At 48.4% G+C, this 14234-nt stretch overlaps 1 protein-coding gene across 2 annotated transcripts in view; it reads right to left on the bottom strand.

Moving 5' to 3' along the window:
- The window catches only part of NHERF2 (NHERF family PDZ scaffold protein 2), a 59013-nt gene extending 45085 nt beyond the window's left edge, over positions 1 to 13928 (bottom strand). Inside the window, exons 1-2 of one of the 2 annotated variants that reach the window (XM_081887451.1) lie at positions 13488 to 13928; positions 5494 to 5754 (exon numbers count right to left, since the gene is read on the bottom strand). In XM_081887451.1, the coding sequence (XP_081743577.1) occupies positions 5494 to 5754; positions 13488 to 13790 (564 nt within the window). In that variant the 5' untranslated portion in view covers positions 13791 to 13928. The remainder of the gene's footprint in view (positions 1 to 5493; positions 5755 to 13487) is intronic. The other variant, XM_081887450.1, reaches the window with a different exon arrangement.
- Between the last annotated feature and the right edge of the window lie 306 nt (positions 13929 to 14234).

The following is a 14234-nucleotide window of genomic DNA, read 5'->3' as shown; positions in this document are numbered from 1 at the left end:
GGCCTAAGGGCACCCAGGGAGCTTCATAGCCAAGTGGGATTCGGACCCTTGTCTCCTGGGTCCTAGAATAATATTCTAACCACTGTACTGCCCTGGGTCTCACTATCTCATTTGAGTTAGATCAGGGATAAGGGAGTGCCCCTTTGGATAATGAGGTTTTTGTTCCTTATTGCACGCTCAAAATCACTTGATATGTCTCTGTTTTGCATGTGTTCGTTCATAAGTCTCCTACTTCCTGTTTCCCCATCAATCTACAAATTGATATTTTTCAACCCGCGTGAAGCACTGTCTCTGAAGCACTTTTGTATTTCGCAAACTATGCATCTTTGTACCCATTTTATCTGCGTAAAACATGCACTGAGGCAGGTTTTGAGCCAAAACCTCTTATCACCATATGCAATGCCAGCGTGGTGTAGTGGTCAGAACATCGGACTAAGGCCTGGGAGGCCAGGGTTCAAATCCCCCACTCTGTCATGAAGCTCACTGGGTGATCTCAGTCACTCACTCTAAGCCTAACCTCCCTCACAGGGTTGTCGTGAGGGTGAGATGGGGAGGAAAAGAGCCATGTACTCCTCAGAGGAAGGGTGGGATATAAATGCAGCAAATACACAATAAAACAAAAATCCTGGGCAATGGAAGAAGAGGGTCAAGATGTTGGGGTACTACTTCCATCTCTTTAGAGCCAGCATGAGGACTAACAAGATGATTTTAGAGTACAGTGGTACCTCAGGTTAAGTAGTTAATTCGTTCCAGAGGTCTGTACTTAACCTGAAACTGTTCTTAACCTGAAGCACCACTTTAGCTAATGGGGCCTCCTGCTGCCGCAGCGCTGCCAGAATCCGATTTCTGTTCTCATCCTGAAGCAAAGTTCTTAACCTGAAGCACTATTTCTGGGTTAGCGGAGTCTGTAACCTGAAGCGTATGTAACCCAAGGTACCACTGTATTGTTCTTTTGCACCCAGCGGCCTGATCCTGGCCATGGAAACATCACACTGCTAAGTCTTGGTGCACAATTCCTCAGCAGCAACCACCCTTTCTGCTGGGAATCTGAAGCTCCTTTAGTCCAGAGACCCACGGCGCTCGCTTGTGTCCCTGGGAACAAACGTGGGGCCCAGCCTAGCCCATCCTGATGCTAATCTTGCTCCCACCTCCCAACCGTTTCCACTTGCTTTGTGTTTCACTAAAAATACAGCTGCAGAGGAAATTTCTGTTGCGGGGTGGATACCTTCCTTCTTGGGAGGGGCTTCCTGCCAACACCCCGACTCAAAAACAACCAGGCGGTTCAAGTTCCTGACCAGAACTCTAATGGGAGGTGGGAGAAGGAGAGGAGGATGCTCTGAGGTCATGCGTATGGCACCGAGCGCACACTTTGATCCCATGCCTGCCCCAGACCCTCCCTCGGTTGCGGGCTTGCGCATTCTGCAAGAACGCTGGCAGATCCACACCGCAGATTTCAAGCACGTTCAGCGCGCATCTAAAGCACTTCCTCCCAAGGCATAATGGGAACTGTAGTTTAAGGGTGCTGGGAACTGTAGCACGGTGAAGGGGAAACAACAGAGGAAAATGATAGTGATAATAAGAATGGCGGTGACAGGCAGAGAGAAGGAAAAGCCAAGGGGGTCAAGGTGCCAAGAGGAGCATCAACATGTTTTATAACAGGGGTGGGGAACCCATGGCCCTCCAAGCTTCTTATCTGGCCCTCAGAACTCTCCCGAAGCCACGCCCCTGCTCCATCCCCTCCTGGAGGATTATTGCCTGCCTGGGACATGTCCTTGAATTCTGATGATGTCTCCTGCTTGCCTGGAGGATGGATAGTGCAGTGGATGTAGAAACTAGCCCACTGTGCAAAGGTAATATTGACACTCATTCCCCTGCCCGCTTTTGCCTCTAGCCCTCCCCACTACAGGCATGTGGCCCCTGGAAGGTTGCCCACAGGAAAATGCGGCCCTCGGGCTGAGAAAACTACCCCCGCTGCTGTTCTAGAGGGTAACCAAGAACAAGTCACCCCAAATCATTGAAGTGTAGAGTTGGAAGTGGCCCTGAGTATCATCTAATGCAACCGCCTACAATGCAAGAATATGCAGCTGTCCCATACAAGAATCGAACCTGCAACCTTGGCATTATCAGCACCAAGCTCTAACCAACTGAGCTACTTGCCTGGGGTGATAACATGTCTCATTGGTTCTAGCAACAGTTAAAACCGGACTGTGTCAGCAACGTGGCAGGCTCTCAAGCGGCCATGAATCTTCCTTGTCCTCTCAGAAAAGCGCGCCGTTGAGGCCTAAAACATGCCACTGTGCAATCTTCCCTCGCAATCGGAGCTTGTCTGAGAAAAAGCATAAAACGAACCTTTCCTGGGCTGGATATGAATGTTTTGAGTTTTTAAAAGCCAGCCCTGTATAGAATCTGGAAAACGTTTGAGGAGGGTCTGCAGTTCTGTGGCAGAGGACCCTAAATCACAGCCTCACCAGTTAAGTCTGCCTGAGAGCAGCCAGGCCGGTGCGGTGCACCAAAGGCTACAATCCTGCAAGACTTCAAAAATGGATTTTTATTTTATTTTATTTTTTAAAAAAGAGCAGGTCTATAGTCTTCAGTATAAACGTGAAAGCACAGGTACATTTATGTACTGAACTCTGAGAAGCTACCTGAGGGGGACATATGGATGAACAAAAGTTACAGCAGACAGAAAATGCTAGTCACTGCCCCTCACCCCAATAATGCAGAATAAGAGGAGGGTGGGAGAAAAATGTAAATATGCTTATCTGCCTCATTTCGGCAGATTGCAGAACTGAGATTTCCGTGGGGCATATAATTTAATTTATTTCCATATATATATATGGAAATATATATATGGTGATACCTTGGTTTACAAACTTAATCTGTTCCGGAAGTCCGTTCTTAAAGCAAAGCGTTCTTAAACCAAGGCGTGCTTTCCCACAGTAGCGGGGGACTCAATTTACAAATGGAACACACTCAACAGGATGCGGAACATGTTCTGCTTCCAAGGCAAAGTTCACAAACCAAAACTCCTACTTCTGGGATTGCAGTGTTCTTAATCCAAGTTGTTCATGAACTAAGCTGTTCTTAAACCAAGGTACCACTGTAGTGGGGTACACACTGCCATGAGTTCAACTTTACTCAGGATAGGGGCTGATGCTTCCCTCCCCCTTAGCGATCCATTCGCAACATGCGAGAGCGCGATTTCCACCCACTCCCCTGGAAAACATCACAAGTGGGCTAATTAGTGCTGGGAAGGCTGCAGATCCTGCCCCAGGGTCTCTCTAATAAGGTGTTTCGCAGCAGCTGTAATTTAAGCTTTATAAACCTGACCTGATGGTGACCCTCTCTGTTCACTGTTGCTTTTTCTCTTTTTCAAAAGCCTGCGCAGAGCAAGAGCGGAAGTGCATTTGTAAAGGAGTCAAGGGAACATGACGGCATTCTCAGGAGCTGAGCAACATGCGCTTGCCTGAGGTTATCAGGGCTCCCTGCCTGGGGCTCATTACAATGCAAAGACACCTATAAAATCAGTAGGGTTCTCGACCGGTTTAAGACGTACCTGGTGCAAGATTCTCTGCCCTTGCCTGGGAGCAAGCCCCATTAAAAATATTTATTCATGTGCTCATTTCAAATAATAATAATAATCTGCCCAACACCCAAAGGTCCCAGGGTGGAAATGCACACATTTCAGAATCAAATTTAACTATAAAATGAAAAGTAGCATTTAAAAAAAAAGCTGGATTCAAAATACAAATTAAAACACAGCAGCAACCAAAACCCAAATATACCTCTCTCTTACACACAAACCGAATGGCCTGTGCAAAGGGCAGGCATATATGGATAAGATTATTCTGTAAATTTAACTGTATTTCAAAGAAGAGCTCACAAATCACTAGTCCACATTGAGGCTGTTTTTTTTAAACAAGGCTGCCTGTCTAAACACCACTATGAAAAACCATTTCCAATACAGGATGAGAGAGGAAATTTCTCATTTAGGGGTAGTTTCTCAGCTAGGGGTAGCAATTCTGACTTTTTAAATTATTGTTGTCATTTATTTCTCCAATTTAATTACATTTGCGTAGAACCAAGGTGAGTCATGTCTGATGCAGAAGAAGTTTTGCAAGTCTGGGTAGGAGGAGGGGGAACAATACTTCAAACAAATGTTGGGACTTCAGTTATCCATGCAGTTCCTTCTGCCCACACCCAAACAGATACCCTTTACTCTATCGAGAGCCAATCCAAAACTGTCTGCAAACTTTTGCAAACCTGCGTAGCTTCCCTTCAATTATTCAGGACACAGAATCTGGGTTTCGTGGTCGCAGTATTCCCGTTTTGCCTGCCTGTTTTGCTACAAACCACCAAATGGGCACACCATCTATCTCACATGCCATGAGGTCGGAATTAATGGAGTTAATATCTTAGCCCCCTTTTCAGCGTAGAGAATCTGCTGATGGCATGACCCCAGGCGCCTGTAAATAGAGCCCTAACGACACATCTTGACCTCATTTGCCACAGAGTAACTAAGGACCACTTCATTCCCCTAACCCTTCCCCTTCCGCTAATGCCAGATTATCCCTCCCACCACCACACCCCTCCCTGGTGCAGGAAAGCCCAACTAAAAACCTCCCTCTGCTGTGTATTCATCACAGTCCCGACACTCACTCCCAATGTCCAGGCAAAATGCTGCTGGGTGCCCCTACCCACCCACCCGGCCAGCCTTTATGTATTCCTTCAAAGCAAGTCCATCTGTCACCCCTAGCCCAAGAGAAACACAATCAGGCGTTTTCAGTGGCTGGGCAAGGAATGGTGGAATCTGACCATTTCAGCCTCTTTCAGCAGCTCATTTCTCCTACCTTAACATCTACACATTTCCATATAAGTTTGGCTAGTCCTCATGAAAATCCGTCATGCATTTCAGTGCTGATCTCTCCCGATACCCACACCGTTGTATGCAATTTTGCCCAAAGTACACATTTTTTTTTTGCAATACAATTTCCCCAATACAAGCATTTTCTTCACCAAGAGGGGCATTTCTATGCACACAATTATACACATTCTGTTACGCATAACTTGGCCGGAAAACTGCTTTGCAAAATCCAGAATTTCAAAGGCCGTCTGCTCTCTGTTTCACATGTTGTTTCAGAAATCGCAAATGAGGTAGCTTCCTCTTTAAATGCAAACTCCGTCAGGGATGTGCAGCATGCCTTCAAAGTGTGTTCTCATACCACTCTATAACATTCATGGGAACTGTTGTTTGCAACGGGTGCTGGGAACTGCAGCTCTGTGACGCCAGCACGCTTGACAAACTACAGCTTCCATGATACTTTGAGGGGAGCCATGACTTAAAGTGCTGCAAGTGTGCTTTAAGCGGAGAAATATAAATCACGCTTGCACATGGCCGCCACCATCCTGGAAAGTCCAGAGCGACCCAGAAACTTCAGGCTGCCCGGAGTCACACCCACACAACCCTCCGAATGCGCCCGAAATTGGCCTTACCTTCTTCCCACTCTCTGAGCTCAAGCTGTGCTTGTGCCTCTTGAGGTTTTGATTGCTCAGCTCCAGCTGGGGCTTCCAGGCCTCGCCGTTGTTGTCGCTTGCAGTCGGCTTGACCGGCGACACCTCGGGGTTTGCCACGATGCCTGTGCGGGCCATCTCCTCGGTGCAGGTGAGCTGCAGGCTCCGCAGGTACTCGTCGGTCTCTTTGTCCACCACCAGCAAGCGAGTCTCTGCTTCCACGGCCTTAATGCGCTGCACCACCTGGCAAAGGATGGGCAGGAAAGGAAGAAAACAAATATGAGCAGGGACTCCCAGGGGCGGAAACCAAGCAATTACAGCTACAGAATTTCAGCCAAGTGCAAACCGTATGCCTGGTGCGTTGCGTTTATTTATTTGCTGCATTTATATCCCAGCTTTTTTCTCCAAGGAGCTCAAGGTGGTATTTGTGGTTCTCCACCGAATCCTCACAACAACCCTGTGAGGTAGGTTGGGCTAATATAACCTATTAACCAGGCTTCCTCAACCTTGGCCCTCCAGATGTTTTTGGCCTATAACTCCCGTGATCCCTAGCTAGCAAGACCAGTGGTCAGGGATGATGGGAATTGTACTCTCAAAACATCTGGAGGGCCGAGGTTGAGGAAGCCTGCTATTAACCAATGGTTTCCTTTAACCAATGGATCGAAGGCACGGCAGCACTCACAACATATGAACGGATTGCTCATAGATGCATGGTTTGTTTGGCTAAATATGCTGATAAAGAAACCTTTTATAAAACTTTTTATAAAAGTATGGAAATGGTCTATTGAATATTTACAGATAAACTGTAAGCAGATAAAAACACTGGCAGGATTGTTGTAACAACCTGCAGTTACATAAGAGTATATATTTAAAGAAGATAGCATATCTTTCCATGTATAAGACTAGGTTTCCCCCCCTAAAAAATAATGTCAAAAATTAGGGGGCATCTAATACATGTTCGGTCCCAGCGCCTGCCAACCTAGCAGTTCGAAAGCACCCTCGGGTGCAAGTAGATAAATAGGGACCGCTTTCTAGCGGGAAGGTAAACGGCGTTTCCGTGTGCAGCTCTGGCTCGCCAGAGCAGCGATGTCACGCTGGCCACGTGACCCGGAAGTGTCTCCGGACAGCGCTGGCCCCTGGCCTCTTGAGTGAGATGGGCGCACAACCCCAGAGTCTGGCAAGACTGGCCCGTACGGGCAGGGGTACCTTTACCTTTAATACATGGATAGTGCCGAGGGTGGACTGTGTATTTTTGAGTACCCAAAAGTAGGGGGCATCTTATACATGGGGACGTCCTATAGACGGAAAAATACAGTAAATAAATGAGTAAGTTAAGTTAATTTGGATATGCAGAAGGTATTAAAAATAAATTTAAAGACCAGCAGAAAGAGGGGGAAGGAAGTCAAGTTTTAAAATGTCAAAATGGCTGGAAAATCAGTGAAATGTATATATATGAAAAGTATAATTTCTTTAAAAATGGATAAATATACTGATATTTGGAACAGGTTTATACAGAACGTAATATATTAATAATCATATATGTATTATGCATAAATAATAAAATATCTGTTACCATATATTGTATTATGTTTCTTCTCTTTCTCCCCCCCCCCCTTTATTTTGTACAACTGAAAAGCTTTAAAATATTAATTAATTTTAAAAGGAAAAGGAAGAAAGGCTAGGAGGTTGTGACCAGCCAAAAGTCACCCAGCGAGCCCCATGGCCAAATGGGGATTTGAACCTTGGTCACTCCCAGGTCCTAGTCTGACACTCTAACCACTACACCACACTGGCACCATAGTGGAGAACTTTCAGCTAACATAATGCCCAGAAAAGTATGGTTGCAAGACCTACGGTACCTAAGATTAATCCCCTAAATATTTAGTTGATCCACTAGAAAGAACCAAACTGGTGGACAAGGCAAGTTAAAGGTATGTCTACTGGTTCTTTGAGGTTACTTTGGTTCTGGTGTGTCACTGTTAACACCTTCAAGACAAGACAAGCAGCTGTAGCATCTCTAGCTTTCATGGGCTGAGGATGATGTCAGCAGATGTGACCTTATCCAAATTCTGTGCTTGCCCAGCGCAGTTAGGTAAGTTTCCCTCCCCCCCAAGCTATCAAAAACAGTGCGCCACAGACCCATAACTCAAGCTGTAACGCTTTACTGTATATCTGTCCTTGACTCAATTTTACTTTGCAACTTTTCCAACCAACTCTCAGGATCCTCTACGCAAGGATTTGGCAGGAAACTTCAGAGTGTATTCAACTGAGGCTGGGGGAGGGGGGACAACTTTAGCAAAATCCACAGGCAGTCCCAGGTAATATTTTGGAAGAGCATTCTGTAATCTGAGAGGTGCATACCTTCATCTGAGGATACCTGCCTTCAGGTACCTTCCTTTTGAGCTTCCTGGAGACATCTGTTTGGCTACAATGGGATGATGCTACACTGGACAGGCCTAACGTCTGGTCCAGCTGACGTTCTTAATTAGGCTAACTGGAACGTCCACATTCAGAGGAGGTCTACCTGAGTATGCCAGATGCTGAGGCAAACGACCACAGAAGCAGGCTGCTGCCTGCATTCTCTGCTTATGTGTTTCCTGAGACCTCCTTGCCAGCCTCTGTAGGAAGCAGGATGCTGGGCTAAGTGGGGACTTGCTTGACCTAGCGGGCCTCACAATATCAGAGATGGCCTTATACTAAGGAAAGATTGAGCAGCATGTTTCAACACTGTTAAAGGCAGTAAATTGGACTACCTTTGGTACAGGGGGAACCTGTTAGCCAGGTGGCTCAGGAATTTGAAGAAACCAAAAAACAAACAAACAGTGCAGTTAAATCAGTGATTGTTGTTAAACCACAGATCAATCATTTTTATTGTTTATGTAGAGAATTATGCAGAAATTATGGTTTGAATATTCTGGTTGTTTGCCATAATAAACATTGATTGATTGATTGATTGATTGATATCAGTACAGTTTTGAAAAGATCAGTCCTCCATCTGGATGCAAAATGGCATCCAATGGTACCCAAAAATAGCTAAAACCCTGCTCCTTGATCTCAGGGGACAACATACAAAATCTGCTCACTGTATCTTAAGAATGTTTCCAAATGCATAAAAGAACAGATGGACAAACAGCTTTCCAAAATTCATAGCAGATGGCACAGAGTTAAAATCTATAAAAGTTAAGCAAATATTAGAGAGAACAGCCTTCCCCTACTGGTGCCCTCCATGACTGCATGAAACTGGGGGTGATGTGAGTTGCTGTAGCCCAAAACATCTGGGGGGCACTAGGCTGGGGAAGGCAGAGACAGATGCTGTTTAGGATTACCTCTTGCAAGCATGTACCTGCCCACGTGCTAAGAGATCATCCCAGGAGGCCCTTTAGGCAATTAGTAACCAGAGAGAGGGGGTCCATTTCCCCTCTGCTGCTCTGCTCATTGAATGCTTTTCCCAGCTGTGCAAAAACATGACAGGCAGACCAGCAGCGACTGCCATGGGCCCTGCCTGCATGGTCAAGAGGTGCGATGGCAGCCCATGCCAGCCATTTGCTCCTGCATTTGCCCACATGCAGCTTCTCAGAGAGGACACTGTCCAGCCACCAAGGTACCAAATGACAAACGATGCTGAGGACCTAAGTGCCTCTTCATTCATCTACCCTGAACACAAGGTTAGGCAGCCAGTCTCTGTGGATGACAGAATGCCCACGGTGTGAAATTTACAGAGTGCAGCCCATCTTAAAATGAACTAACTAAACTGAGCCAGGGAGCTGGAAAATCCTTCCTGCCTGCAATCTCCAGAGGCAATGAGCCAGGCACTGCCAATCATACGCTTGCTGGAAGAGCAACGATGCGAGTGCCAGGCAGGCCTTCTGCTCCCTTTCAGAGCCACTTTGCATCAGCCACCTGGTGACACATACCATTTATGGCCCCAGAGAAGTAGGGGGTAGGAATTACCTATTCGCCTCTTCTTCCAGTTTGCAAAAGTTCTGTTGCTTGTTTGCCTAGGGACACCTCTTGCAGACTGCAGCCGACCCAGGCGAGCAGTTACTTGCAAGGCTGCATTCATCTACCAATATGAAAATTTCCACAGAGGCATTCATGCTTTATGCTTTGTGCAACTAATTCACCTGAGCTAGAGAAGAACGTTGCCAATCCAGCTCGACTCCTACATGCACAAACGAAAGGAAACCCCCGTGGTTTGAAAACAAAACAAAACAAATCCTAAAACCTGATTTCCGACGCAGATTCCAGCCTGCTCATTCCTTCCCATTAAGACGGCCTCCGAGCTCAACCGCAGAGCAAGTAAACGTTTCAACTGTGCAGCAATTGCAATGAAGGATCAGAAGGAACGCAGAGCTATTCAAGGAGCTTTGCAAAAACACAAGCAATGCACATAGCAGACCAAGGGAAGTGAACAGAGGCCGGGACCACAGAATAAGGCAGTGGCAGAGGTGGGTTAAAGACAAAGGCCTCCCCACTCCTGGAAGCAACTGGGCTTTGGCAGGAGTAAGTTCCTCAGCAAGGCAAGGGAAGCTGGTCATTTTTGTGACACAACAGAGCAGCTGATCACCTCTCAAATCCTCTTTGGGGCTTGATTTGATTGCTTGTTTCTTTGTATACCACCCTATACCCGTAGATCTCAGGGCATTTCACAACATAAGATCATAATATAGAAAGGAGAAAATACATAACAATAGCAAAAAAAAAAAAAGACAACCCAATAACTTCCTCTTCCACAACACATTTTAAAAGGGCATAAGTACAAGTTCTAATTATTTTGGCATCCACACTCAGAGCAAGGCACAGCTACTCTCTCCAGCGCAAACAGAAAGACTCTCCTACAAACATTCCCATTCACCCCATCACTGCCACTGTCACCTCTGATCTCTGCCTGTCCACTGACTTCTCACTTCTACAGCTTCAGACGTGGTTGCCTGACCATATAGCCTTGCCTGATGCTGTTGCTGTCTAATAGCAACAGGGAGCGAAATGTACATGGTAAGCCACACCACAATAATTTCATAGAAATCACTTAGAAGGTGCCTGCACATTTTACTCCATAACTTTCTTTCTAGGAGGGCTGGAGACTTACTTTTTTAAATAGATAAGAAAGGAAAGAAAGCTCAGAATCTGGGGCACCTGCCTAGAGGCACCCATAGGTACCATGGCGCATGTGGGTGCTAGGTTGGCAACCCCTACTGTATAACATGGCGGCTCATCTGCTGGGGGCCACCTGTGCTGAAGTGATCTATCCTGTTTGCATTTTTGTGATGACCTATGTTTTCCAAGAAAGAAGTCTGACTGACTGAATGCAGGTATTTCATAAAGTGCCAAGTTACAGCTTCTTGAATCCTGAACCAAGTGGATCTAGATAATCCCAAGAGTTGGTGCCCAAGTCAGCTGAATGTTAATCCAATGCTAACTGTCGGAAGATTCAGGACAGATTCAAAAAAGTACTTCTCTGCACAGTTAGCATTGTTAAACTGTAGAATTTGCTACCAGAAGATACAATGGCGGCTATAAACTTGGATGGCTTTGAAAAAGGACTGGACAAATTCATAGCTGGCTCTTCTCAGGTTCTTCTGTCAGAAACTAATTTCACTTGAGAGCCAGGCTTGGCAAGGAAGGTGAGGACACAGCCAACACCCCACTGTCCTGCTGCAACATCTCATTTCCACAGACGCTGCTCATCTACATCCAATTTATGCTCTCCCCGGCTTGGTAACCGAGAGGCAAAATGGCACCGAACAGGGAGTAGGGCAGATTTTGCCCAGAGACCGCGGCTGCCAACCCCAAAACTAACATTTTGAGATTCTCTCTCTACTCACTCACGCTGTGCTAAGCGTCACCAACCTGGTGCCTTGCAGATGTTGCTGGACTACAGCAGATGAAGTCAGACAACATCTGGAATCCACCAAGCTGGTGCCGGCTGCTCTCTACACCATTCACAATTCATCACACTACTTAGCTGCCTTTCTGCCTAAGCCAAAAAAAGTCCTACAGGATAAAATCTCTGTTTATAAGAGCAAATACTTAGCCTAAAAACCTCAGTTGCTATCACTGCTCTTTTTCTATACTCTCCCTAGCTTCACGATATGCATTCCAAGAAGGAGTGACCATGACTGCATGTGAAATTTTCATTTATTTCCTGTTTCTCTTTATTTTATCTTCCTTTGTTTTTTTTGTTTTTGCTTCTGTTCCTTTTTAGATTAGATTTCAAAAGCATTTCTTTTATTCTTGAATATTATAAAAAGATACTTTGTACTGGGTATGAACTTTTGCATATCTTTGGACAAGCATCAATAAAAATTGTTATTGGAACGAAATTGCCTGCCCAGCTTAATTCTTTTGGATCACCACAAGGATCCAGAGCTCAAGCCCCAGGTATTCACTAGAGCACCAATCTCAAGAGACACAGAGTGGTGCTGGGGGGGGGGGCGTATATTTGTCAAAAGGGACTCCACAGTGGCACCCAGCTTGGCAGATCCAAAACATCCATCCAGCGAGCAAGTCGTGGGGACCAAGTAGGTAGAGAGGGTGTCAGGCCCCCCATACGAAGGGTCGCTTAAAGCCTCTTCTGAGTAGGGTTGGGAAAGCCTCCCTGCCAAAAAACTTGAAGAGCCACTGCCAGTAAGTGTAGGCAATACTGAGCTAAAGGTGTGACTCACTATAAAGCAGCTTCCTACATTCTCAGATCTTTGGGGAAGGGCTGCAGCTCAGTGCTGTCCACAGTGACTGCCAGAGGCTCTCCAGGGTTGCAGACAGGGACATGCCCAACCTAACCTGGAAATACTATTGTTGAGGATCGTACCCCAGGACCTTCTGCATGCAAAGCAGGTGCTCTGCCACTGAGCTATCCAACTTGATCAACAGTCTGACTTGACATGAGCTTCCTGCGTTCCAACATTACATTTCGATGCATGCACCTAAGGCTTTGGGCTTGCACGCCTGAAACATTTGCAGCCACAAGAACCTTACAGGCTTCCAGGGACCTGTATCTGCTGCAGCACCTTCACAAGTACACACAACTAAGAAGGCCTTAGGAGGTCCACAACCATGTCCGCTTTGCATGCATAAGGTTCCAGGTTCAATCTCCAGCATCTGCAGGTAGGGCTGGGAGAGAACCCTCCTTGAAAGCCTGGAGAGCTGCTGCCAAGCATTACAGGCGACACTAAGTTAGACGGTCCCAATGGACTGACTCAGTACACGGCAGCTTCCTAACTGAAAACCCTGAGACCCAGGGCAGGAAAGGGGCTCTGAAGGTGGGTCCCTCCTTCACACATATCTACCGGCAAGAGCAAGCAAGCTGGTTTGGAAGCCCTTATCAGGCAGTCCCAGAGCAGCAGGAGGACGGGAACAGTCCTTTTGGCTCCTATCTTGGTGGCCTGCCTTCACCTCTGCTCCCCAAAAGGGCATTTCCCCTCAATCTGGCACTCCAAGCCCACCCCAGCCGTTTCCAGAAGTTGGATCAGGTTGGATCAGGCTAAGAGTCCCTAGCCCACAGCTTCGGACACCTCTAAGGTCTCCGGAGCAGAACACCAAGGTGACAGCCAGCTCCCTAGGGGGCCATCGTCATTTAGAGGTAGACTGCGCGGCCTCAGGAGGTTCCATCTGGCCACCACGTCAAACGGTTGCCAGCGTCGATCGATTCCGTTGATTGACGCCCTGCTTTTAATTAATTGATGCCCTGCTTTTAACTAATTGACACCTCTTCTCCCAAACGCTGTTGTTAAACTAAAACAGATGCCAGTTTAGGAGTCAGACGTGCCTTGCCAGGTCGTGGCAAGGAAGGTCCACCCAAGCCTCCTTGGGGAAGCCCCACCTGAGCCCTCTGGTGTCGCAGGTGCTCAGCAACGGTAGACTGCGCCTGAGCCTGGAGGCTCACCGTCAGCCCTACCAGCACCGGCAGACTGCGGCTGAGCCTTGGCGGCTTCCCGTCGACCCCCACCCCACCCCGAAAGCCCACCGTCTCCCCGGACCTGGTGGTGCGTCTCCTTCTCGACGTTGAGCCCGTTGACTTCGACGACGCGGTCGCCGGCGCGCAGCCCCGCCGCCTCGGCCGGCGAGTCGGGCTCCACTTTGCGGATGAACTGGCCGCTCTTGCCCTTCTCGCCGTGCAGGTGGAAGCCGTAGCCGTTGTCGCCCTTCAGCATGTGGCAGAGGCGCGGCTGCAGAGGTGGCGGCGGCGGCGGCTGGCGAGCGCGGCTCCCGGGGGGGCCTCCCGCCCCGGCTGCGGCCGCCGACGCCGCGCCGGCCGCCTCGGCGTCCTGCTCCTTGGCCATGGCCGGCCGGCCAGCCCGCAGCCTGTGCAGCAGCAACCGCGGCAGCAGCGCCCGAGCCGCCTCCTCCTGCGCCCCAGGCGCTTCCGACGGTCGGAGAGCGGCGAGGGGGCGGCCCTTAGGGGGGCGTCACCGCCGCTGGGCCGCCCCGAGGGACCACCCCGACCCTCCCGCCTGCGCCCGCGACGACGATCAAGAGCCCGGCCCTGGAAGCTGCGGCGGCGCACCGATGGGCCAGCTCGCGAGCGGACGGCGCCCCCCTGAGCGCTCGCAGGCCGAAGGCGCAGCTGCGCCCTCCCGCCTCCTCCAGGCTGCAACCCGGAACCTTCCAGAGATGGGGAGGGAGGGGGTCCCCCCTTCTTCCTCCTCCTGCAGTAACCTCTCTCTTCCCCCCGAGGGCAGCCTGGGCGAAAGACCCCCAGATGCCGGCGGGGTCAGGAGAAGCGG

This window comes from Podarcis melisellensis, assembly GCF_964234715.1.
Source record: "Podarcis melisellensis genome assembly, chromosome: 14".
NCBI lineage: Eukaryota > Metazoa > Chordata > Lepidosauria > Squamata > Lacertidae > Podarcis > Podarcis melisellensis.
This window is presented reverse-complemented; position numbering and strand designations above follow the sequence as displayed.